Source organism: Bos indicus x Bos taurus, chromosome 20 (assembly GCF_003369695.1).
Source record: "Bos indicus x Bos taurus breed Angus x Brahman F1 hybrid chromosome 20, Bos_hybrid_MaternalHap_v2.0, whole genome shotgun sequence".
Taxonomy (NCBI): Eukaryota; Metazoa; Chordata; class Mammalia; order Artiodactyla; family Bovidae; genus Bos; species Bos indicus x Bos taurus.
In genome coordinates, this window is record NC_040095.1 from 41,402,264 (window position 1) to 41,429,831 (window position 27,568).

Sequence of the window (27,568 nt, forward strand, 5' to 3'; positions counted from 1 at the left end):
CAAGCTCAAGAGGATATGCAAACCAAAAACCCAAGGACTGTCTTTGATTCATCCTTCTATTCCCTGTACTTAAACCATAAGTGAGATCCGAAGGCTCTATTCGCAAAGCAGATCCACATCCATCTCACCTCGGCTCGTCTTCTCTGCTACCACCCTCATGAGTCACCAGCATTTTTAGCTTGGGTTATCATAGTCTCTGATCTGGTCTCCATTTATAAGTTTTACCTCTCACAAGCCACTATTCTCCATTACGCATTTAGGATAAACTTTAAAGAAAAACATCATGATGCATTTAACTTAAACCTTCTGATAGCTCCCTAGATATAGAATAAGGTCCACACTCTTTGCAATGGTAAACACGAACTTTTGTAATCTTGTCTCTTTCACATCACCTCCTAGTCCTCTCCCTATCACTCACTATGCTGCAGTCTCTGCTACCAGAATATTCTAACATTCCTGTCTTATGGCACCTTCAGATGTTAGTTTCTCACCAGAAACATTCTGCTCCCAGATTCTGCAGGGCTGCTCTCCTCCTGACAGTCTTCAGCTGAAACATGGCCTCTTTAATAAGGTATTCGCTGACACCCATTATCAATTGGGCCCCCGCCCATGTCACTGCTGGGACATCTTTTACTTCACTGTGTTTTTATTTCATTTATTGTACTTGTGGTCAGCATCTAACACTCTGGTTTTTTTTAATCTGTTTATTGCTTGTGGCTCCTTATTTGTGATAAATGCCTTAAGATAGGAACCTTGTCTCTCATTTACCAATGGATTTTCCAGCAGCTAGAAAAGTGCCTAGCACATCACAATACTGCATAAATGTCACTGAATGAACAAACAGAGAATGTTTACCATAATCTTAGGGGTCTTCAAAGTTATCGAGACTGACATTAAGAAGTTCGCCAAGATAGGAGACCTGCACGTTTGCCAGTATTCAAAGTGTGAACACAGATCCAGTTGTAGAGATGACAGAGTTCTGAAGCAGACCCTGTCTAGACAGATGGCTTGGGCTTTTGCTTCCTTCTACGTTGGCTGAAAGGGCAATGAGACTTTGTCAGTCTGTTGAGAAAAAGCCAAACCACGCAAAATTGGATGCTATGGACGTCTGTATTAATGTTGGAGTGCTACCCTTTCCTATAAACCGCCAATTACTGTGTGAGCTCACACATGCGTCTCTCCACGAAGGCAAACAGAGGGATTTATTTACCAAAAACAGGGGTAGTATATTAAAGGGAATTGCCACAGCAGCATTTAAATGACCTCATCTGCTGGAACCCAAAATAAAATGTTACAACAGCATCTTTGCCCCAAATGTGAGAAGACACATCATCCAACCAGAATTTCACTGCAGTAAATGCTCTAGCTTCAACTGAAAACTTATTTTTGAGATTGTTTGCTTATCCCTTCTTACTTAGAATGATCAGTAAGAAATGAAGAAACATGTGATCATAATGTCAGAGTTGAAATTCCTCCGTCAGACCAAAAAGCTCAGCTTGGAGGTAAGAAAACAAGCTCAGAGAGAGGACATGGCAGCCTGAAGGCCACAGAGCTGGGGGTGGAAGAACCAGGGCTGGAATTGGTGTCCCATCTCTCAGGCTTGGGGCTCTCCTGTGCCTTCATTATAAGCATCTACGGAGCACCTACAGGTGCAATGCACTGAACTGGGGCAGAGGTGGCAAAGGCTCAGAGACAAGAGCGAGTGTGGCATTTTGAAAACACGAATTCAGCCCAAATCAGGGAGAAAGACAGCAGTGAGAATCAGATGATGAAGGGCCTTCCTTATGTGCTATGTCGAGCTGAGGTGTTCGGGGGTTACCCCAAAGGCAACTGGACCACCAAATGGTTTCAGCTGCCGTGTGCATGGTAAGATGGCTCTTTAGAAAAGTCCCTCTGACTGCACTGGGACAGTTGATGATGGGATGGAAATGGGAGCAGTGCAGACTACTGTGACCCCAGGTGAGAGGCGACAGCAGCCTGGCCCGAAACCAAAGCTGCAGGATGGGGCGCAGAGCAGTGGAGAGGGTGGACATCCCCAAGGGAGCAGGAGCAGCCCAGGTTCAGGGACTGACTGGACTTGGTGTAAGGGAGAGGGCAGTTGTTGTCGTGAAGGCGTGTCCAACTCTTTGTGACCCTATGGACGATGGCCCACCAGGCTCCTCTGTCTATGGGATTTCCCAGGCAAGAAACTGGAGTGGGTTTCCATTTTCTTCTTTGAGAAAAGGCAACATTCCAGCTAACTCCACAATGCCAACTGTCCCAATCTGGCTGGGTGAAGGTGTTTCCCAGGATATGGACTTGCCAGTGAAAAACCAGGAAAGTTCTGCACAACCCAGGGCAAGTGGTCACTAGCTGAATCTCAGGTTTCTGGCTCAGGCAACTCTGTGGATGGTAAGACCTGAAATGTTAGAATGGGCTTGGTGGTGCAGGAAAGCCATACATCCAGTTTCAGGCATGATGTGAAATATTAGAGACGGAGACATCCTGAAGATGGCTGGTAAAAAGCTGAGGGCTCTGAAGAGAGGTGAAGGCAAATGTGAACTTAGAGACATTACCATGTGAAGTATGTATGTTCACCCCATGACTGTGGGGTCTTCCTAGAAGAGGACCATTCTCCCGCTGCCTCTGCCAGAGGCAAACATCAGGGACCACCCAGGAGATGTCCTCAGTGTTGACTCTCCTCCTGAGTTTCACACACTTTCCTGCAGATTTAGAGCTCTGGCAGCCTTTTTGAGGTCTCTGCTGAACCACTTATAGGAAAGAGGTCTGGCACGGTACAGGGTGGATTTCTGGGTACCAGGCTAAGACTGCAAACGGATGCATAAACACATATGCCAGCTGTCAATAAGCTCTGCTGACTGAAATTTTTTTCATTGTTACGTGACTAAGTTTGTTTGCATTCATTTTTACCATGCAGCATTACAAAAATACACAGTGTACATGTCACCTTGGGTGAGTAATGAGCTTTACTAGACAAGAGAGTAAGGAAGTCTGAATTCATTTCTAAAATCGCATATCTATATCCTAAGAGATTCCTGGGCTTTTGAAGATGGGCCCAACTTGTGTATTTTTAAAAATTCATCTGTTTGCATGTGTATCATTCTGTGTTAATATTTTATATAAACAAGCCATACTTTAAAAGGAGATATTTGTTGAAATATTTCCTATAGGTCCATTAAGGGAGAACAGAAATGTAAAAACAAAGTCTGAGGATTTATTTTCCTGTAAGAAATAACAGTCTATGAAAAAGAAGTAGCTGACAAATAAAAATGGTCTGAATGATCATGAGCCTTGTCTGTAATTTATTAAGTCTCTGTAGATATATTAAATCATTAATAAAGCAGAAACGGAACAACGCCGACATGTCTAATCTCCCATTATTCAAATAGAGTGGAATTTTCCCCCAAAGGCTTAAGAGGTAAATAGCTAATTTTTGTTTTTCTGGAAATTCCATTTTAGCATGACCTTGGGCTCATCCTGAAATAAAAATACACATCTAGCCATCCCAAGAACCTAAGCAGCCTTCTGTTAAGGTCTTTTGGTCCCAGTTTGGGTGCCACCAAGATGAGGAGGAAAGCTGTGAAGATCCACTTCTTGTCAATATTTTCAATCCCAGGCAAATGCATCTAATGAAGATACTTCTGGGCTTGCAAAAGGTACTGAAATATTCATGCCTGAGAAGGTGTGGGACCCATTCTGACTTTTCAAGACCAAACGTACAACCCGAGGTCAATAATCAGTCTGCAGATTTAGAACAGTTATGAAGAATTCCAGACGGCAAGTTTCTCCTTTTAATATAGGCATGGGGCTTCAAAAAAAAAAAAGGTTCCAAGACAATAGATGAAGATTTGCTTTTTTTCACCTTTCATTTGTATTTTCTGGAACATTTGATGTTGAGTGCAAAAACCAGGCAAAGGAATTCTGGTATGTGCAGTCTTAAGAGAGTCTAATCCAGAAATCCAATTTTAGGTTACTGCTTTTAATTAGGATGAGCAGAGGATGGTACTCTCTTAAAAGTTTGGTGTGGCACTTTTTTCTTTGAAAATCATCCCATTATCCCCACTTTGTCCTAGCCCAAAGGACTTCTTTGGACTGTATATGAGATTCCACCCTAAACCTTTGGTACCTTAAACCTTCAAACCGAACCAATATTGCCCAACTTGCTTTTTTCACTTTAGGCTTTCTGTATATTCACAATCTGATCATCAGAAGAAAAAAATCATATCAAGATATAGTATTCATTGATAAGGAACATACTACAACATTTCTATTGCCCTTAATTTGGGAGAGAGGTGTATATTATAATCTTTTTATTGTTTTTAATCCTTTTGGGGAAGAGGGGCATAAAATTGGTAGGAAATCATTATTAGAAACATTTTTTTTCTTCTGGTTTGTACATTTCATCTACAAATACACCTTCTCTGTATAAGGTTTTATGAAGGTCACCCAGATCTTCAAATGAAGGAACATAGCTAGTCCCTTAAGACAGGTGTTTTGATTCTTCTCAACTCATTATGCAGATAGGCTACAGCTGCAGAAATATTCATGCACTAGCCTTACTAGAAATTACATTCACTCCTACGGCACCATTTTCCAGACTGCAAAGCTGTACTTGATACTTCCTCTGTGCCCATTTTCCATCTTTCTAACTTCCTCTTTCATCCTTAGAGGGCATCTCCTGAGTCAGAAAAGAAACCAATCAGGAACCATCTCACTAGTTGCTGCTTTGTTTAGGAACCAAGAGGCACACCTGGCCAAGAGGGTTCTTGGAATGAGCACACTGACCCTACAGAAGGTAACTTAACAAGAGGGTATTGCTTATAATGGGGGAGACCATTTGAGGCTAGATGTGTGTCTACTACCATTCAGAATAGACCACACCTGCTTTTCTTTTAGGTAAGACCCGCTCCGACCCTCACAGCCGGATACCAGTTTCAGAGATTTCTAGGAAGTTTCCAGACTTCACTGGAATTTAGCAATATAGTAACACAATCCCCTAAAAATGTCACTTGTTTTGATGTGTTAAAAATAAAAGCAGACGCTTCCCCGCAGGTTGGACATCCTTCCTGTGTAATACTGAGGCTGGGATATTTATGCTATCAGCAGCCACCAGGAATTCTTGGCCCTGCAGTGGCAATTCCACTGCTGACAGCAGTGATAAATAATGATACAGTTCAAGTACTGTATCTGGGCCTCATATGACTCGAATTATACCACAGAAGGCTTGAATTTTCCACTTAGGATCACTGACTAACTCTTTATTTAAGTGGGATAAAATAACTTGGATATTGTTGTTGTTATTATCATGTCCTCTGATCATTTATCTTAATAAATCTTTCGGTATCCAATGCAAGGTCATTTCAGGTGTATTTTCTAAACTGTAAACACAACTGCAAACAATATTTCATGGAAAATTCAGGTTCTACCATCAAAGCAAACCTTACCCGTGCCAGGCAGTCGCTGGATTGGAAGTCCGTCTTCCCAGATTTTGAGAAGCGGCGTTTGTCATTGCTCGTGGGCAGAGGGGCATCTGTCTTTGGAATTCTAGGCTCTGTCCCTCTGTCCAATTCCGACCTATCTAGATGGGATCCAGCCACCTCCTTGAGCAAATCCGGGCCATTTTCTAGCTCAAAAGCATGACCGTTTCCCAGTTCAGGGTCTAGGCCATTGTCCAGCTCAGACACGGGGTCGTGGTCCAACTCACAGCCAGTGCTGCTCTTGGATTCTTCAGTGGCTTTGTGGGTAGAAGGCCTGGCAATGACCCCAAACTTTCTTGCTCTCTTCCCCTTCTTCACTGTTCGGTCCCCCAGCTCCAAGGTAGGTGTCTCTCCTGGTTCGGAGCTGTTGCTACTGTTGCCGTTATAAGGAGAATGGACTTGGTGCTTGAAGCGGCGTAGCATGATCAGGTAGATGAAGCCGCCATTCCAGCACTGCTCAGCCAGGTAACTGCAAGGGAAAGAGAGGGGCCAGTTAAAACCCTCCAAACATCCTCTGCAAACAATGCAGTGGATCGACGCATCTGTGGCCCACACGGAACCCACGTGACTAAAAGCCTGGCAGGGTGATCGAGGCACGAAGCTTCTTAAACAGGCTCCACACTCCATTCAATCTATCGAATTGTTGATGCTAGAAATAACCCCCAAAGAAAACAAAAAAACATCATGAACTGAATATGATTCATGAAAGTCCCCTACGAAGATACCCAGAGAAGGATTATTCTATTAACAGGGCCAATCCTAATATACTGTTTTGTTTTTTTTTTAATTATTCTTCATTTTGCTCAACAACTTGTTGAATCAGAATGATGTCAGCCTCCCATTCATATTGTTCTGATGGGACAACACTGCTAGTGTCAAGGGGAAATGTAAAAATCAGACTGGGGGGGAATGTATAGTTCTGCCCTCGGGATCAAAAAATCAACTGCATGATATAAACTATTATATACAGAACATAAAAGCAACAAGGTCCTACTGTATAGCATAGGGAATGATAGTGAATATCTGATGATAAACCATAATGGAAAAGAGTATGAAAAAGAATCCAATAAAATAAAAAAAGCCACAGATTGGAGAGTCAAACTGAGGCAAAAAACAAAACAAAACAAAACAACCAGCACAAGAGGAACTCTGCCTCACATGAGTTAAGATGAAAAAAAAGATCCTGAGTTGGGCAGGGTGGAGGGGCTGCATTAAGATGCAGCCAATAGAGAAGCACCAGCCAATGTGTGTGGCATGAAATGAGGACCAGGTTCATTTCTTGGTATTGGTTCCAGTTTGGCTATTCATAGAACACGTGAAGTCTGACTTCCAGTCTGGGCATCACATGAAGAGGAATACTAACAAAGTGGAAAACACACAGACACAGGGCAACCAGGATGAATATGGCTGCTGGAAACCATGGCAACCAGGAACGGTGGGTGGAAGGAGGGGTGTTAAGCTTGAGGAAGACAAGGGCCAGGCTCAATGGTTTTCACATGTACCTGAGGACCATCAAACATTTAGAAGCAGGAAATCATATGAGCTAACGCATGTGAAGCCTGAAATACAATGACTCCTTCAGATCTTAGAGAATAACAGTAAAATATCAAGCGAGAGGAGTACTTAGCAGCATCCAGGACCAGATCATTAAAGTTTCACTAAAGAAAACACTTGCTCAAAGTCAGCAAGCCAGGCTGGGCTGGATCCCCCACTCACGCCACTAAAGATAAGGCAGCACAAACCCTAGATGAACCCAGGGAAATGCCTTCAACCATTGGAATCTTGCCACATTCTACACATCACTGGCTCCCAAGCAAAGAATGTCAACAACTAAATCCTTAACAAGTCAGACCCGCTTCTCTTCTTCATGCCCCACAAAGAGAATGCCTGGGGCTATGGTGCCTACATTTTCAATTAGTAGAAAACAGAGAAATTTTCCAGTATACCAAACCAGCCTCTCTCCCTCCATGTCTAAATACCAGACCTGAAAGCTGTGGCAGTCCGTGTGTGAGAAAAGGATTAGGTCATAAGGAGAGATGACCAGCCATGTTTGAAATGTAATAAGTTCTGAGCCAAAGGCGTATATTTCCTGTACATAAAGGTCAGGGTATTGCAACGACAGTGACTGTCTAACCAAAGAAGAGAACAATTCTGAATTTTTGCCTTTAAGTAAAATGAATAAGAGAGACGAGTCCTCAAATATCAGCCAAAGCTAGTAAAAAACTTTCTTTGATCCTGGGCTGTAAACCATGGCAATGAACTTACACATAAAAATCAGGTAGATTTAAGATCCTGTACAGACCCCAAGCTGTTCCATGAAACACAGTGAGATGAAAGGTATCTCTAGGCATTTCTAGATGAAACACATTTCTAGACCTTTCTAGGGTCTAGAAAATGAACGCTGGTTCCAGCACCATTTTTCTACAATGTTTAGATTTCATTTTTTGAATTGTGTACTTTTTTTCATACTGGATAAAATCTTTGAAAGGTATAAAATCATAAGAGTAATTAGCAGGCTATAAGGATTTCCAACAAAGGTCCGTCTAGTCAAGGCTATGGTTTTTCCTGTGGTCATGTATGGATGTGAGAGTTGGACTGTGAAGAAGGCTGAGCGCCAAAGAATTGATGCTTTTGAACTGTGGTGTTGGAGAAGACTCTTGAGAGTCCCTTGGACTGCAAGGAGATCCAACCAGTCCATTCTAAAGGAGATCAGCCCTGGGATTTCTTTGGAAGGACTGATGCTAAAGCTGAAACTCCAGTACTTTGGCCGCCTCATGCGAAGAGTTGACTCATTGGAAAAGACTCTGATGCTGGGAGGGATTGGGGACAGGAGGAGAAGGGGACGACAGAGGATGAGATGGCTGGATGGCATCACTGACTCGATGGACGTGAGTCTGGGTGAACTCCGGGAGTTGGTGATGGACAGGGAGGCCTGGCATGCTGTGATTCATGGGGTCGCAAAGAGTCAGACACGACTGAGCGACTGAACTAATAGGTACAGGTTTTTTGTAGGGAGGTGATGAAAATGTTCTAGAATTAGACTGGTGATAACTGCACAACAGTTATGGTGAATATAACCACTAAATTGTACATTTTAAAATGGTGAATTTTATGTCGTGTGAATTACCTCTCAATTTTTAAAAAACTAATAGCAAATATAATAATATTGGCCAAGTTTTGAATTTTTTCTTTGAGTGGATGCTCCTTAAGAACTCTCAGAAGAAATCAAGGCTCAAAAACATTAACTAACTTGCCCAAGTTCACACAACTGCCAACTGGTAGACCCAGGTCTGTCTGCTTCCCAACCATGCACATCCTCTGTGCAGTTCTGCTTCTTAAATCAGTACCATCCCTGGGCTTCAGCTTCCTCATCTGCAAAATGAAGGTGTTAAAACGGATCATCTATCTCCAAGTTGCTTTCACGTTCTACCTGTGACTGCTGGTTTCCTGGCAAGAGTTCCAGGAGTAGGACAGCAAGCTAGCCCAGTGTCAAGTATAAAAGAAAAACCTAGAAAAACAGAAAACAGTCCCTTTATGTGCAAGTCATCGTAGGCCTCCAGGACATTTACCATCAATGTGAAAAAGATTTCACTGGGAGAGGCAATTTCTATCAAATTGCTTTTGAGACTCTACTTTTTGTATTACAACTCTGAACAACTTGATGGATTATCCACAGAGACCTTCTACTCAGTACCAAGAAGGCTGGTCCACTGATTCAGAGTATAAGATTTTGAATATCTTTCCCATCTCTGCTCTCATGGGCACTCCAAGAACCTTAGACTTTTCCAAGGCTGATACTATTTTATTCCTTGTGCAGGATCCACATTCAGCAGAATTACAAAGCAAAAGGAGTTTATCCTTAGTTTGGCACCATCTCCCAGTCCTTTCCTGGCTTCCTAACAATAAATAAGACCCTGACACCTTCAGGGAACTATATGACAGGTTACTTTATTCCTTCCTGGACACTGCATTTTCTAAGGTCATCCTGAAGGCAAACTGTAATGCATGAATTACGGACATTGTAGCAAGTTAGTGAAAAAGAGACTCTTAGGCAGTGGGCAATTTTCTTACAATTCTCTGAATCACCTTAAAGGTAATGCTACCGCATCCCCTCTCCATCAAGTATTCAAATGACTTGCCTAACTTTTCCCACACCTGCCTGGCTAATTCATACTTCCAAATCCCCTTTCTGTTCAGTAGAATTTTTACCCACCATTAGAATCTGTAAACTTCAAAGTTAACATTAGAGAAACCAGACACAAAATACAATCACGTGACTTAGAAAAATAGAAGGTCTCCTCGTCATTAACAACAGGTAAAATTAGTCTTCTACCCTATGGTAGCTTCTCTATACCATGATTATTTTTTGACTTATTCAAAAAATCTGAAACTGTCCTCTGGTATGTAAAATTATTCATTCAATTCACTTAAAATTTATTTTATTTTGACCATCCCAGGCTGGCCTTAAGACAAAGAGAAAAGGCCAGAAATGAGGGACTGAGTTCTAGCCTAGAACTTGTTTGACTAGATCCCTTCCTCTCCCTTTCCCTCAAAAAGTGCTTTATCCAAATGAAACTTTGAGTACCTCCTCTCTTTCTTAATGCTGTCATAATTCTAAAGTCTGGGCTCTGCAGGACTGGGAGCCTGAGAAGTGGTTGGCAGGTGAGACTAGATGCTTGGAGGAGCTAAAGGGATAAAGCTTCCTGGAGTTTGAAGATCAAGATGGATATGGGCAGGAGATAAGAGGGGCAAAGACAGGTGAGATGCTGGAAGGCCAAGACACCCATCACTAACTCATGCCCTGATTCTATCAAAAGAAGGCCAGAGGAAGCTATACAGTTTTGATATTTGAGACTGTTTTGCCAAAGCTCTTGGAAGCTACGATCTCCAGGTGCCCCTGGAAATCATCTTGGGCCTCTAGCCACTGATCACTCATGTCTGGTACACAGTGTTAAGACTACAGAAGTCTGCCGCCAGGCTGAACTTGTGCACATGTGCGTGTAACTCAGAGGAACTTGGATATTCATCGCAGGGCCCTGGCCTGTACTACAATGGTCTGTATAACTCAAAGAACACATAAAAGGATTCTGGAACTTTTCACCAAACCACATATTCTTGCTTCGTCTAAGTATGTCAGGTCTCCAGTACAGAAAGCAGGAGACTAAACACTGACTACAAGGAGATGTTTATAGACAAGTTATTCTATCAGCGTCTGAGATTTCCACAGTGAAAATAGCTGCAAAGATCCACCCTGTCTAACACACAGCACCAACCTCTCACCTCTCGCCTAAGGAGTAACAGGAGGCTGGAAAGCTGGTTGTGGTCCTTTGAAAACCTGCTAAGCCTAATTATTCCAGAGGGCTGTCTGAGGCTATAAATCTGTAGGTACCCAGAGAACAATGGGCTGAGAAGAAGTGTTAAATACAGAGAGATTGATTTCCCAGTGAAGTCTTGGCTAGGAAGCAGAGGGAGGCAAGTTTGGACAGCTCTCCAAGAGGGGAAGGGAAGAGGAGAAACATCACTTCCTGGAGTCAGTTAGGAACCAGGGTCCCCATTGGCATTCTTTCTCGGGTATAGCCCTCCAGCTACCTTGAATTTGGGGCACACTTTTCCCAGATTCCACAGCCCTTCCTAAAAAGAGCTGAACTTTCTTTGGGGGACCCTGAAGGCAGAATTTGGGGTCTGAATATCATGCTGAGAAGAGGTACTGATCCCTTTGATGCACTCCCAAGGCCCTTTCTGGAGAGAACTCAATGTGCTTCCTTGCTAGTTCATGGAGGGGAAAGGGAGCTCTGAGCAGATGGAGGAAGATGGGATTGGGCACCAAAGCAGAGCTGAAAATAGAACAGGGTCTGGGCTTAGCGTAAAAGTAACCAGAACACTGTATTCCAACTGCTGGGTGGCGGAGCTAACTGGGGAAGCCAAGTTTTACTCATTCTCACCTTCTCTCTTCAGCACAAATGCCTGGCTTCAGTGACTCTCCCCTTCTCTCTCTTATCTGAAGAATATGCATAAATGAACACGTTTTATGATAAAATGTGTTTATTATTATTAATTTAAATGATTAATTACATTTTTTATTTATTTATGCCTCTCTGCACAGCATGTGGGATCCTGGTTCCCTGACCAGGGATCGAACCTGTGCCCCCCTGATTTGGAATTGCAGTGTCTTGACCACTGGACCACCAGAGAAGTCCTTGTTTGTAAGTTTTTTTTAATCATAAAATTTGGATTGGCAAACACAGGTTGAAAGTGAAGAATCAGAATAGATACTTGACAAAAATTTTTTTTTCTGACCTATGATACAATATTATTCATTCAAACCCAAACCAAATTATCAGCTGCCAAACCTGTAACCACCACAGGAGTGAAATTTAAGCCATAGCATCTACATATGAGGACAGAGGTCCACGGTGCTCTAGGGGAATTGGGATGTGGGGAAGAGGGGCAAGTGTGCTGATCCTCTGGCTACTGCTCTTTCTATGAATGATAAACTGTCTTTCATTCCTGATCCAGGGCTCTCCTATCTTCTGCCAGCAGCACCCAGGAAACAGTGGCAGGCTAACTGCTTAGCTTACTAGTCAGATAAAATCATAATTCTTGACATGTAGCAGAAGAATATGCCGACTCAGTTCATAATTGATCTTGTTCCCCAATCTTATCCAAGGAGCTCAGTGATATGAGCCTTCACACCAGTGACTAAGAAATAAAAATCAATACACATCTTACATCAAAACAATATTGAAAATAAATCTTTCAGGTAGAATCAAAGAGGTGGTATTATACTAAGAGGAGTCATAAAGAAAGTGGGTGTTTGAGCCTCTGAGTTCACAAATACTGATTAAAGTCAGTGTATCAGGGATTTCCTCCTCGGTCTAGTGGTTAAGACTTTGCTTTCCAGTGAGGAGGGGTAGGAGTTTGATCCCTGGTTAGGGAACTAAGATTCCATATAACTTGCAACCAAAATGCCAAAACATAAAACAAAAGCTGTATTGTAACAAATTCAATACGGACTTTAAAAATGGTCCACATTAAAAAAAAAAAAAAAAACAACCTTGAATACTCAATAAAAAGCAGCTAAGTCATACGATTCCTGAAAAAAAATTTTTTTTCAATTCCCACACAAGAAGGTATCATTGATTTTTCGTATTTATCTTGAAAATTCACATCTCAAACTAACAAGATTGATTTAAATTCACCACTCTCACAGCAGAGTATCTCTACACCAGGACACACTCCATACTTTCTAGTCCAATACAGCTCTCACAGGAAAGACCTAGAAGCATGGTCTCTGCATTCATGTTGTAGTAAGTTTACATGAAGTTTCAGCTTTCCTCCAAGGTTTTCTTGTACCTCACTTCTGCATGAATCAATAAAAGCAATTTTGAAAGCACTCATACACCTTTGGGAACCAGAAATTCAGAAGATAAGTAGAAAACACGTGATCAACAATAAGAACTGACCTTATAAAACATACTGCAGAGAAACTGCCCCACAAAACAGACCCTCCAGGCTTCTATTTGCAAATGACTGCATTTCTTTATTCAATTACTATGAGTGAATCAGAGTTTCTTATGACTATATGAGATCAACGTGCAGTCTATACAAAATCAAATTAGAACTCCAGCCACACAGCTTTGCTAACTCATCCTGATGATGTTGGTCACATTTTCCCTGGGGGTGGGGGCCGGGGAGGGCATGCAGGTGAAGTCAGACTTTGCTGTACATGAATGAGTCAATTTCACCTCATGAGGGAACTGATGAGCTCAGACAGCACACATGGGAACTCCTTTCACTTTTTTTTCCCTCATGACATACACTACTTTTTCTGCATACTGAATTACTACTTGCACATTACAAATCTATCATTCATTCACTCACTTAACCAACGGTTATTGAACGCCTACTGTATGCCAGGCACTGGTTTAGGCATTTGGTGAGGGTATAGCAGTGAAAAAACTGATGTCCCTCTTTGTGGAGCTCACAGTTTAGCAGAGGCAGAGACAAACAACAGACCTATTTAAATAATCATCCAAATAAATATTGAGTAGTATGTTAGAAGGTGAGACACGCTATGGAAAATAGAACATATTGAACAGGATAAAGAGGACTGAGCACGCCAGGAGCTGAAAGAGGTGGATTGAAATTTTAAGTGCATTGAGCAAACACTTGAAGAAGATGAAAGAGTTGGCCGTGCAGCTGCCTGGGAGAAGAACGTTCCAGACAGAGGGAAGAGCCAGTGTAAAAGGGCTAAACTGGAAATGCGCCTGGTGCATGTAAGAACAGCGAGGAGTGGGCAAGGAGGAGAGTAACGGGGGACTAGCTAAGGGAGATACCAGGACCAGTTTCTGCAAGACTGTTGTAAAGACTTTTGTACAGAATGGGGAGTGGGGGCTTCCCAAGGGGCTCCGTGGTAAAGAATCCGCCTGCCAATGCAGGAGACACGGGTTCGATCCCTTATCTGGGAAGATCTGGAGCAACTAAGCCTGTGTGCCACAACTACTGAGCCTGTGCTACAGAGCCCAGGAACCACAATGACTGAAGCTAAGGGCCCTAGAGCCCGCACTCTACAAGAGAAGCCACAGCAATAGCAAGTCTGTGCACTGCAACTGGAGAAAAGCACCGCACAGCAACAAAGACCCAGCATAGCCAAAAACCAAACAAATAAATTAAAAAAGAAAGAGCAAGTTCTTAAAAAAAAATGAGAAGCAGTTCAGCTCTGAGGAGAGGAATCATGTGATATATACTATGTTTTAAAACGAAGGCTTTGTTCCTGTGTTGAGAGTGGACTACTGGTAGACCAAAGGTAGGAGTGAGACCAGATATTAACTGTGGCAGAGAAGCTGGCTCAGTGCAGAATAACAGTAGGGGTGGTTTCAAGTGGTCAAAATAAAGATCAGTTTTGAAGGTAGAGTCAGCAGTCTGCTTTTGGATCTGATACAGGGGGTGAGAGGAAGACAGAAGTCAAGGATGGTGTCTAGGTGTTCGGCTTGAGCAACCAGAGGCATGGAGCTGTCACCACCTGAGGCTGGTAGAGTAGCTTTCTGTGGGTTGGGGCCATCTGACCTATTTTGGTGCCCAGGTCTATTCTGGAGTTACATTCTGAACATGTTGTTTGAGAGGCTCATGTGGCTGCTGGGTGGGTGGCTGGACATCTGAATCTGGATGCTGGAGCAGAGGACTGAACTGGAAACAAAAAATTGGGAGGCATCAGAGTACCAATGATATTTAAAGTCTCCCGAAGATAAACTCCTTTAGGTGGACTTTCTGAGGCCAGAGTTCTTGCTGAATCAAAAGCACATTGAAATGTTTTGTATGTGCTTCCAATCTTGCCTCTGGCAAGGGGTATAACAAATGAATCCCTAATTTAAGACACTAGAAGCTCTCAGAGAACCATTTGTCACTCTCGTATTCTCTACCAGTCTGCCAGTCAAGAGCTACCTCATGTCCTAATTTGCAAATCAGTAATGGCAAGGGAATTCATTAGAAGGACTGATGCTGAAGCTCCAGTACTTTGGCCACCTGATGCAAAGAGCTGACTCTTATTGGAAATAAGACCCTGATGCTGGGCAAGATGGAAGGCAAAAGGAGAAGAGGGCAGCAGAGGATGAGATGGTTAGACAGCATCACTGACTCAATGGACATGAGTTTGAGCAAACTCCGGGAGACAGTGAAGGACAGGGAAGCCTGGTGTGCTGCAGTCCATGGGGGTGCAAAGAGTCGGACACAACTGAGCAACTGAACAATAACAAAAATGACTAGTGAGGTCAAAATCCTTAGTAGTCCTCTGATTTCTTTGAAAATTGCCTATTTATGCCTTTGTAAAGATCTTCATTTTTGTATCCTCACACTCTAGCACAACCACAGGCATACATTAAGCACCACACACACACACACACACACAAATGACCCGTCAGTGAAAAGACCCCTTCTTTAAAAAAAAAAAAAAAGACTTCTTTTGGATAAATAACTTAATTGAGGCATATTTTCTCTCTCCTACAAATTCATCCATCTCAAATGTACAATTCAATGATCTTTAGGATATTTATCAAGCTGTGCAACCACCACCATCAATCAGTTTCAGAACATTTTCATCACCCTAGTAAGATTCCTTATGCCCTTTCACAGTTAATGCCATTCCCAGCCCAGCCACCACTTTTTCTGTCTGTAGATCTGCCCCTTCTGCATGTTTCATATAAATGCAATCATATAACACATGGTCTCTTGTGTCTTGCTTCTTAATAGCAATTCCTTTTCAATCGATCCTCAGTCATCAGAATGTATCCCCTTCTGCATCTTCTGCATTTACACCCTACAAAGTCTTGACTCATACAAACATGCTCTTTTGAAAACATCTTTCTCACTTTCCTTCAGATCATGCCCAATTATCCAATTATGTCAGCATCCCACCCATCCTTTCCCTTCATTTTATTCTGGGGAATAACCACCTTTCCTTCCAGTTTAGGCTATAAAGCGCCTGGTAGCCTCTCCTACCTTCAGAGTTCCTCCCACGACTGCACTGAAATGAAGGGAGCATTCTTTCCCATTTGGTCTCCTAGAGTTTCCTTACTTTTCCACATCATAAACTATGTTTTGAAAGGAAATAATTTCTCATTAACACTAACTAGGCATAGAGTCCAAACACCATGCTAATGTAATACATATCATATGCTAATACAGTCATGTTACTCTGCATTTCATTTTTTCACTTTTATTTCAAAACTGCATTGCATTTTTAATTTTCTCCATGTTATTGTTTTTCCAGGACAGATTACCAGGGACTAATGAACCCAAAGTCTCTTTGGTACTTCTTTTGCCTGGATTGATGTTAAGGAAGCTTCCAGGTCTTTCTTCTGCCCTGCTCCCTGGCCAGTCAGAGACACTTATTTTACATCAAAGAGCTCTCTGCTATGACTTGCACCTGAGAGCTGAAGCTAGATCAGCTCTGAGAAACAGAAAAGCCAAAGTGGCTCACTCCCTGTGACTCAGGTCTTACCAGAGATCCAACTCCCCAGCCCTGCCTTTGGCAATTCCTGCGCTTCCTCACATAACGGAGTTGCCCTTGGCCTTTGCATTCAAAGAGGCTGCTATTAATGCTCAAGAGTTAGGGAAGCCAGACTCACATCCCAAAGATGATGCTCATTTATCTTCTAGACTCAGAACCACCAAGTCCTGAAAAAATGCGCCAACAATGACCCAGGGATTGAGTTCTGTACTGATGCTGCCACATCTCCGCTGTCCCTCCACAGTGAAAAGGTGCTGGAGGCTAAGAGAATTAGTGACACACATTCTCCCTTTCTGTCCCTCTTTCCGCGAACCAACCACAACCGAGTTCAAAAGCAGCCAGGAATCCTCAAGCCCTCACAGTGCACCATTCAAAAGACACCACCCTCTTCGCTTCCCCAGAGGTGGCGGTAAAAAAAAAGGGAGACTCTTGTGGGTCCTTGCATTTCCTGAAGGCACTCGCCACTGCTCACACACCAATTCAAACGCTGATGAAATGTCTGTGCCCTCCACGTCCCTCCCCTTTCAGGCAGATCCAGCTGCATCTTGAAACAATTTCCCCAGTTTGTCTCAATCCTTCCAGGGTCCGTTCCATTGGCTTGGCCAGAGCCTGCCCCCACCTCATGCCAAGCCTGGTTTCACTTACGTCAAAACAACTTCCATCAAAATCGTGGGCTTCTTTTTCAAATTTCTTTCACTGTTTTGAAGTCAGCAGAGAAAAGATAATTAAATTGCAAAATAACTACCTCGATTAATGTGCTCTGGCTAATGCCAGGCGCTGTTCTTTTCTCGAATCTCTCCTGTATAGTCTGCTGAGGGTTTTTTAAAATCGGATTTTGGGTTTTCTTTCTTCTCTAAGGATCTCTGGCAGGCATGGTAGGGCTGAACAGGTTTCATAATTTACAAAGGTTCACATAGACTGACTTTCTAAGTTTGGCAACATTCTTTTCCAAGCAAAGGGTGCTCCTTAAAAGCTGGATTTCTTGGATATCTTCCCTGTAATTCATCCATCTGCATGATCCTCTAGGCCTCTTCTTAGTTTGGAGGATTTCAATTACAAGAAAGCCAAATCAATAAAGTTCTATCCTAGAAAAAGAGATAAGCCAAGTCCTTAGAGATGTGGACAGCACAATTTTAACATCTGGGCTTCCAATCAGTATAACTCTTCGTGTGTCTGCTGACCAGTTCTGACTGTGACATCATTGACATTTGTAGCCTCTGGCTAATTATGCTCAAAGAAAATGCGTAGGCATTTTGTATTATCTACTGGGATTTTTAAAATAACTGCAAACTAAGCATTAAAGAAACCATATATTATTGGATACACAAGCATAAACATTGATATGAAAATACAAAGCTTGCTTTTAATGGTATGTTTATATTAGAAGTGCCAGAAACTAATACAAATTATAATAGACAAGGGGGATGGGTACCAGGATTGATTAAGTGTAACTATATGCTGTGTATTGAGTTAATTACACATACACCTCACCTTGATCCATCTTTTAGAGATGAGAAAATAGGCTCAGAGAGATTAACTTGCCCAAGGTCACCAAACTGATACAGGTGGAACTAGGACTTAAATTTCAATTTGACTGCAAACAAATCCAGGCCATGACCTTGGGACTTACCATGTGCCCCATCCTAACGTTGTTCATTATGACCAGGTTTGTTGTTGCTGTTGTTCAGTCGCTCAGTCATGTTCGACCCTTCATGACCACATGAACTGCAGCATTCCAGGCTTCCATGTCCTTCACTATCTCCCAGAGTTTGCTCAAACTCATGTCCATCGAGTCGATGATGCTATCCAACCATCTCATCCTCTGTCACACCCTTCTCTTCCTGCCCTCAGTCTTTCCCAGCATCAGGGTCTTTTCCATGAGTCGGCTCTTCCCTTCATGTGACCAAAGTGTTGGAGTTTCAGCTTCAGCATCAGTCCTTCCAATGAATATTCAGGACTGATTTCCTTTAGGATGGACTGGTTGGATCTCCTTGCAGTCCAGGGGATTCTCAAGAGTCTTCTACAATACCACAGTTCAAAAGCATCAATTCTTCGGTGCTCAACCTTCTTTATGGTCCAACTCTCACATTCATACATGATTACTGGAAAAACCACAGCTTTGACTAGATGGACCTTTGTTGGCAAAGTAATGTTTCTGCTTTTTAATAGGGTTTCCAGGTTGGTCATAACTTTTCTTTCAAGGAGCAAGCATCTTTTAATTTCATGGCTGCAATCACTGTCCACAGTGATTCTGGAGCCCAGGAAATAGTCTGTGACTATTTCCATTTTTTTCTCCATCTATTTGCCATGAAGTAATGGGACCAGATGCCATGATCTTTGTTTTTTGAATGTTAGGCTTTAAGCCAGATTTTCCACTGTCCTCTTTTACAATCACAACCAGGTTTAGAAAAAGAAAAAAGGGCAGCAACCTCTATCTGCCAAAGAGGCTTCTCCCCATGTGAATATCATAAGGGATTCCACTTCAGTGGGTTGTTCACACCCAAAATAAATCCCACACCCAGAAGGAAAGGGCCTTGGGGAAAACAAGGGGTATTTTCAGACAGGTCCAAAAGGCAGGTGAGTGCTTGGGAGGAGTGAGGTGCTTTCTCCAGGCGAGTGGAAGAGGCCAACTGCCCTCACCTATCTCTCCACCATGATCTTGAGACAGTCCCCGCAAGTTCTGGAGAAGCAGGGCCAACATTTCCTCAGCTTGCCCAGAATCAGAGGCCTGGGTGTTCAGCATAGCCAAGGTCCAAAATAATGGCCAGCACAGGCTATGCCTCCAAGGTTGACCCCTGGCTCGGGGCGTCCTGGACCACAGCCACCTCGCCTGGCTCTCTGCACCCCCTACGGCGCCTCCACTCCAGACCAGGGCCTCTCAAGCAGACTGTACCCTGGACACCTCTCTTTTAACGATGAGCCGCCCCTCCGATGGCAGGCAGTCTGCACCCATCTTCTGGCTGTAAACAAAAGGGGTTTTAATACCACATGCATTGTTCCTGTGGATTTTTGTGGAAGATAATGTGCTGTAAGGTGAGGCTGGGAGGCAAGGGGAGGAGCAGGCAAATCTCTGAGCTGAAGGGCTGCTCAGATGTCTCTTCAAGGAAGGACTTGCTGTCCAGCGGGTTAGGAGTGTCTTATTAGCTCATGACCTCCAGCTGTAAGCTTCATCAAGCTCGTGCTCAACTCTCACGTCAAGGTCATGCTCTTCTGGGGGTGGTTCGTGGTCAACAGCAAGCCAGATGGGGAGACACGGGCTGGCTGTTTTCACCTTGTGTGCCTCCTCCGATGAGCACGCTTGACTCCAGAGCTCCCTGTGGGGCTGCCCGCCTCGGTCAGGACAGCAGCACGGTTGGTTCATGCCAGCTCCCCCTGCCCACACCTGCTCCCTCCCTATTCCTTCCACAGATGTTTCCCCAACAGACATCTTACACTCTGAGCTCTAACTCAGCATCTGCTTCCTGGAGAACGCATGTGAGGGAGGGTGATATGATGAGAAGAACAATATGATATGATGAGAAGAACAAAATATTTCCCCAAAAGGAGATGATGGGAAATGAGACTAGCCAAAAAAGGGCTGTCATGAACGGGGAGAACTCGGCTCATCTGAGCAGAAGAGCAGCCAGCAGAGCATTCTTGAGAAGTCAAGTTGTATGAATGGCATTCACAAAGATTCCCTTTAAATCTGCTGGCTGGTAAAAGGAAAAGCCAACAGCAAAGAGCTCGTTTGGGGTGAGGCTCTCTTTACTCATCTCTAAACAGCGTCACCAGAATTCACCCCAGTATCGGAGTCAGATCACACAGTTCAGGTGTCAGCACTGCCGCGTGGGCCCTTGGGCAGGACGCTGGACCTCACAGGTGAATCCCTCGGACTCATTGAGCTATGGGATGGTTGGGAGGATTTAAGTGGGAGCTAGCCGGTTTTTGGCCTGGCACAAAGTACACGTCAATAAATGTCAGTTCATCATGCTCTCAGAAATTCGCTAAGTAATCACAGGTCAACCAGAACAGCCTGTCAGCGGCGAATGTCCTGGAGAGATTCCCCAGAAGGTGAACTCACAGAGGGGAGCTGTCAGAGCCGATTCTGGGATCTGAATGGGGCAAAGAGAACCACAGTCAACTTGGGGTGAAAAAGAGCCCTTGGAGAAGTCAAATTCACAAAGACAGACAGAGAGAAAGGGACTCCAAACTAAAGATTTGAAAGAGGGCACTTCCCTGGTGGTGTAGTGGTTAAGAATCTGCTTTCCAATGCAGGGGACACGGGTGTGATATCCGGTCAGGGTACTAAGATCCCACATGCTGTGGGGCAACTAAACCAATACGCCAGACCTACAGAGCCCACACACTCTGGATCCCTTGAGACACAACTGGAGAGGAGCCCTTGTACCACAGTTAAAGAGCCCATATGTCACAACAGAGAACCAACGCAGCCAAAAAATTAATTAAAAAAAAAGATCTGAGAGAGTAGGGCAAATATGCTTTAGATGCCAAGCCTCGCTGACCCCTGAGACAGAGAGGCTCTCTGAGGGTCTCAGGGATCTAAGTCATCCCAGCGAGAAGGATGCCTATGTATGTGGGGGTGCGTGCATGTGTGGCTGTGGGAGAAATCAGGCTCTGTAGACCATCAGCACAGCAGGCCATACTGTCTGCCAGGAGACAGATGCCTTTCAAAACACAGACAGTGGTGGCCTCTTGTTTCACTTCCATGTCCATCTGGCCAGGGTCAGGCTCTCAACTCCCAGAGCAGTTGCAAGCCTTCTGGCCTGACCTGAACCCTAAGGGTGTTTCCAGAGGTCCTGGAATTGCCTCAGGATTCAGGGTGGAGTCTGGGAGGCTGCCCATCCCAACCAAGCTGTGAGATGGGCTGACCCCTGAATATTTCGTAAACTATGCGGGCGGCTCTCAGTGATACCAACAACTGCCACAAATAATCAGATGCACGCGCGAGGAGTGACCTCCTCTCCCAGCACCCCATCTCCCTGGCCCACCTTTCCAACATCTGTAACAGGTATCTAGACAACACCCTTCCCTCTGGTTCAGACGCCTCCTATAAAGGGCCTCCTTCATTCTGCTGAGTCAGGAGTTTCAAAAGCCCAGCTATTTTAATATTAAATATTTCAGCACACGCCAATGCCATGAGACAGTCAACATTATGTTTTTTTTAAATGTCAAGAGAGGGACTCTGCAGATACACGATTTCAACTCTAGGGGGAAAACACCCGAGCATGAACAGCTAGCTCTGCCTTAGTATGAGGTGAAGCAGGTGTGGGTATTTGAGTCACACGCATGTTTTAGAATCTTAGGAACTCACTTCGTTACCAAGTGTTCTCAACAGGAAAGAGCTGGCAGACCGCAGGCACCAGACTTGGAGCCCGCCTACTTGGAGCAAATGGAAAACATCCAAAAACAAAATCAGAGCCATGGACTTGCCTGGAAAAATAAACACCCCCCCAAAGTTATTTCTCGACTTGCACACCAGGAAAAGCATGATTCGGAAGAATTTGGAAGGGAGGAGAAATAAAAGCATTGAGCACCTTCTTGAACTTTTGTGGGGGGTGGGGAAACAAATGAGAGTTTTCCACTTGGGCACTGTTCCCTTTAGACTCCCAAACATTTCTCAAAGACAAAGGGGCATCCTAAGTGGCCTAGCTCCCCACGTGCTGTGCTTAGTCGCTCAGTCGCATCCGACTATTTGTAGCCCCATGGACGGCAGCCTGCCAGAGTCCTCTGTCGATGGGAATTCTCCAGGCAAGAACACTGGAGCGGGTTGCCATGTCCTACTCCAGGGGATGTTCCTGACCCAGGGATTGAACCCAGGTCTCCCAAATTGCAGGTAGATTCTTTAGCTAGGGAAGCCCATGAAACACTGGAGTGGGTAGCCTATCCCTTCTCCAGGGGATCTTCCTAACTGAGAAATTGAACCAGGGTCTTCTGCATGGCAGGAGGATTCTTTACCAGATGATCTACCAGGGAGGCCCCCTAGCTCCCCCCATGCTGGGGAGCAAATAGACAGGAGTTTTATGAGGGCAGCAGCAGCCCCAGGTGAGAGGGCAGGGCACCCAATTCACCAGACACTTAGAGGGCTTCACGCAGGTTCTGGGAAAGACCCAGGAGGACATGGGGCCGACAAGGACAATGGGTCACTCCTTAACTAGGGGGTTTTTCTGCTTTAGTTAACATTTTGCATCCTGCTGCTGCTGCTAAGTCGCTTCAGTCGTGTCCGACTCTGTGCGACCCCATAGACGGCAGCCCACCAGGCTCCCCCGTCCTTGGGATTCTCCAGGCAAGAACACTGGAGTGGGGTGCCATTTCCTTCTCCAATGCAGGAAAGTGAAAAGTGAAAGTGAAGTCGCTCAGTCGTGTCTGACTCTAGCGACCCCATGGACTGCAGACTACCAGGCTCCTCCGTCCATGGGATTTTCCAGGCAAGAGTACTGGAGTAGGGTGCCACTGCCTTCTCTGTTGCATCCTGAGTTCTCTTCAAAAAGTTCCTCCTAAAAGATTTACTTGAGTCTTTTAAAATTAGTTATTATGGCCTCAAGAGCATCAAGATGAGATTTATTTAATTACCTTCCCTGCTCAGCTTCCTCCAAGGGCTTATGTATTGGCACCACCTGTTCTCAAAAGAGCCACCCTTCAAGCAAAAGGAGGTGATTCCAGGTAGGACTTAAACAAAAATTAACTTTGACAAAGGAGATCTGTGGAAAATACGAAAACTGGCTTCTTAAACAACGGAGGGCTTTCCAGGTGCTCAGTGGTAAAGAATACTCCTGCCAATGCAGGAGACCTGGCTTTGGTCCCTGGGTCAGAAAGATCCTCTGGAGTAGGAAGTGGCAACCCACTCCAATATTCATACCCGGAGAATTCTACGGACAGAGGAGCCTGGCGGGCTACAGTCCATGGGGTCGCAAAGAGTCACACACATCTAAGCACACACGCACAGAACTGAGAAGCAAGGTTCTCTAAATTACCATGCACGAAGTTTATAAGGTCCAGTTTCATTTGAAACATCTTCAAAAAATATAAATAACTGTGTGACTAAATCCAAAACGACCTCTTCTTGGGCTCTTTTAAATGGCTGGAGTTCCAGATCGAAGAGTCTACAAAGAAGAAAAGATTTTTTTGTTTTTTTCCCAAAGTTTAGATGTCCTAATTTTCACTCTTCCTCAGGCAGAGGCAAGGGATAGAAGGAAAAAGAGAAAAAAGCAACTGAGAGGAGGAACAAATAAGAAAAGTGAGTTTTCAGTTTTCATTCTTTTCTTAAATCCCAATAGGATCGATGAATGGAGCTGTATTTTAAAGGCCCTGCCCCAGATTTCACAACACAAAGACTCTCTCAGACAAATCCCAATCCAGCTTCTTGGGAGGCTATGGGGGCTAAAGAGAGAAAACACACAACTCCTCCCCAGCCCCTACTCCAAAGGGGAGGTCCCTGGGAGGCACTCCACAGCAGAACCAGAAGGGAGTCAGTCTGGTGCCAAGAACAGATTTTCTATGAAAATTAAGGAAATGATAGACAAGAATCTGGTTCAAGAACTGAGGACAGGCATCAGGCTCAGGGCTGACAAAGCAGAGAATAAGCAGTTGATTTCTGCCCTCAACTTTCACAGTCAATCTGTAACTAATATTTTTCATCATTAATTTTTTTGGTAATTAATTTTTAAAATTAATGTATCAATTATATGGTTAATGACAAATTATATTGTTGAAACCATTTCATAGAACATGAAATAGTAATATATAAAATACTGAATTTATTCAATGTGAAAGTAAATGCTTAATATTAATAAATAAAATCACAAAAGTTATATTTATATCCTACACATTTAAAAATAATCTTAAGTATATGAAGACTCTTCCACCAGAAGCACAGGTTACTTCAGAAGCTTCTGCAAGAGAGACTGACCTGCTCTGGGGGTGGGTGTCCACAGGCAAGTTTCCTCAGGAAGTACCCAGGGTCTAAGGCCCAGCGCAAGTTAGCTGGGCTGGGAGTTGGCCAAAGCATGAGGCCTGGAGGGATGGGAGAGGGCAAGACACTCCAGGCAGAGAGGTAAGGACCATGTTTAGGGTCCTGGGCCACGAATCTGACTATGAACTCCAGTTGTGCCTCAAACAGGACATGAAGTACAGCAAGGCTCTGGTTTGAACAGTGTCCCCCACCAACCCCCGCCCAAAATTCAAGTCTATGTAGAGTTTCAGAGTGTGGCCTTATTGGTAACAGGTTTTTGCAGATGAAATCAGATAAGTTTCCAGATAAGAAACTTTGCAGCTGAAGGTGGAGGAGATCTATACAGCCAGCAAAAACAAGACTGGGAGCTGACTGTGGCTCAGATCTCAAACTCCTTATTGCAAAATTCAAACTGAAATTGAAAGTAGGGAAAACCATTAGGCCATTCCAGTATGACCTAAATCAAATCCCTTGCAATTACACAGTGGAAGTGACAAACAGATTCAAGGGATTAGATCTAATAGGCAGAGTTCCTGAAGAACTATGGACAGAGGTTTGTAACACTGTACAGGAGGCAGTGATCAAAACCATCCCCAAGAAAAAGAGATGCAAAAAGGCAAAATGGTTATCTGAGGGGGCTTTACAAATAGCTGAGAAAAGAAGAAAATCTAAAGGCAAAGGAGAAAGGGAAAGATATACCCATCTGAATGCAGAGTTCCAAAGAATAGCAAGGAGAGATAAGAAAGCCTTCCTAAGTGAGCAATGCAAAGAAATAGAGGAAACCAATAGAAAGGGAAAGACTAGAGATCTCTTCCAAGACAATGACAGATACCAAAGGAATATTTCATGCAAAGGACAAAAGGGCACAGTAAAGGACAGAAATGGCATGGACCTATCAGAAGCAGAAGATACCCAGCAGAGGTGGCAAGAATACACAGAACTGTACAAAAAAGATCTTAATGACACGGATAACCACGATGGTGTGATCACTTACCTAGAACCAGACATCCTGGAGTGCAAAGTCAAGGAGGCCTTAGGAAGCATCACTACGAACAAAGCTAGTGGAGGTGATGGAATTCCAGCTGAGCTATTTCAAATCCTAAAAGATGATGCTGTGAAAGTGCTGTACTCAATATGCCAGCAAATGTTGAAAACTCAGCAGTGGCCATAGGACTGGAAAGGTCAATTTTCATTCCAATCCCAAAAAAGGGCAATGCCAAAGAATGTTCAAACTACTGCACAACTGCAGTCATTTCACATGCTAACAAGGTAATGTTCAGAATTCATCAAACTCAGTTTCAACAGTATGTGAATCAAAAACTTTGAGATGTACAAGCTGGATTTAGAAAAGGCAGAGGAACTAGAGATCAAATTGCCAACATCCGTTGGATCATAGAAAGAGCAAGAGAATTTCAGAAAAACATCTGCTTCATTGACTACGCAAAAGTCTTTGAATGTGTGGATCACAGAAAACTGTGGAAAATTCTTCAAGAGATGGGAATACTAGACCAGCTTACCTGCCTCCTGAATACAGGTCAAGAAGCAACAGTTAGAACTGATCATGGAACAACAGACCTGCTCCAAACTGGAAAAGGAGTACATACGTCGAGGCTGTATATTGTTACCCTGCTTACTTAATTTATATGCAGAATACATCATGTGAATTGCTGAGCTGGATGAAGCTCAAGCTGGAATCAAGAATGCCAGAAGAAATATCAATAACCTCAGATATGCAGATGACATCACCCTTCTGGCAGAAATTGAAGAGGAACCGAAAAGCCTCTTGATGAAGGTGAAGGAGGACAGTGAAAAAGCTGGCTTAAAACAACATTCAAAAAACAAAGATCACGGCATCCAATCCCATCACTTCATGGCAAGCAGGTGGGGAAACAATGACAGACTTTATTTTCTTGGGTTCCAAAATCACCATGGATAGTGACCGCAGTCATGAAGTTAAAAGACACTTGTTCCTTATAAGAAAAGCCATGACAAACCTGGACAGTGTATTAAAAAGCAGAGACATCACTTAGGTGACAAAGGTCCGTCTAGTCAAAGCTATGGTTTTTCCAGTAGTCATGTATGGATGTGAGAGTTGACCATAAAGAAGGCTGAGCATTGAAGAATTGATGCTTTTGAATTGTGGTGCTAGAGAAGACTCTTGAGAGTCCCTTGGACTGCAAGAAAATCAAACCAGTCCATCTTAAAGGAATTCAATCCTCAACATTCACTGGAAGGACTGATGCTGAAGCTGAAGCTCCAATACTTTGGCCACCTGATGCAAAGAGCTGATTCATTGGAATAGACCCTGATGCTGGGTAAGACTGAAGGTAGGAGAAGGGGAAAACAGAGGATGAGATGGTTGGATAGCATCACCCACTCAGTGGACATGAGTTTGAGCAAACTCCAGGAGCTGGTGAAGGACAGGGAAACCTGGCGTGCTGCATGCCATCCATGGGGCTGCAAAGAGTCGGACATGACTGAGAGACTGAACAACAACCAGATAAGAACATACTGATTTAGAATGAATCCTAAATTCAATAAGGGTGTCCTTATAAGAGTCAGAAAGGAACCAGGAGAGACCCAGAGAAGAAGGGGATGTGAGGGTGGAGCCTGGAGGGAGGGGACTACAAGGCAAGAGATGCTGGGGGTTATGAAAGACTGGTAGATGAGGGAGAGGTGGGGGATACTTTCCTCCTCAGAGCCTCCGGAAGTAACCAGCTATGCTGACCACTTGATTTCAAACTGCTAGCCTTCACAACCGTGAGAAAATAGATTGCTGCTTGAAGTCTTGGAATCTATGGTGCTTTGTTATGTAGTCCTAGGAACAAATGTAGCCTCCTCCCCTCCTTTTAGCTTTGCCAAGAGGTTCTGACTCTTGGGCTTCTTTTGTAATGAGAGGCAATCTTGTAAAACCTCTAAAATCTGCTTGAGACAATTTTTATCATGATCTGCACGGTATGACAAAAGAAATGTTCACATACTGAAGAATGGGGAAGTCAGTCATCCTGGCTCACATGTGAGTTGACCTGAATTTTATGCTAACAGCCTTCCTGTTTGTGGCCTATCAAGTATACATTATACATTGGCTTTAATTATTAAAGAAAAGGGAGCACTGGCCAGAAGTAAACAATGTCTGTG

The 27,568-nt window shown here is 43.7% G+C and overlaps 1 protein-coding gene across 7 annotated transcripts in view; it reads right to left on the reverse strand.

Annotated features, from left to right (window-relative positions):
- Positions 1-27,568, reverse strand: part of PDZD2 (PDZ domain containing 2) — a 404,920-nt gene that overhangs the window by 96,124 nt on the left and 281,228 nt on the right. For all 7 annotated transcript variants that reach the window (XM_027520465.1, XM_027520462.1, XM_027520463.1 and 4 more), the window contains one exon: positions 5,445-5,946. In XM_027520465.1, the coding sequence (XP_027376266.1) occupies positions 5,445-5,946 (502 nt within the window). The remainder of the gene's footprint in view (positions 1-5,444; positions 5,947-27,568) is intronic.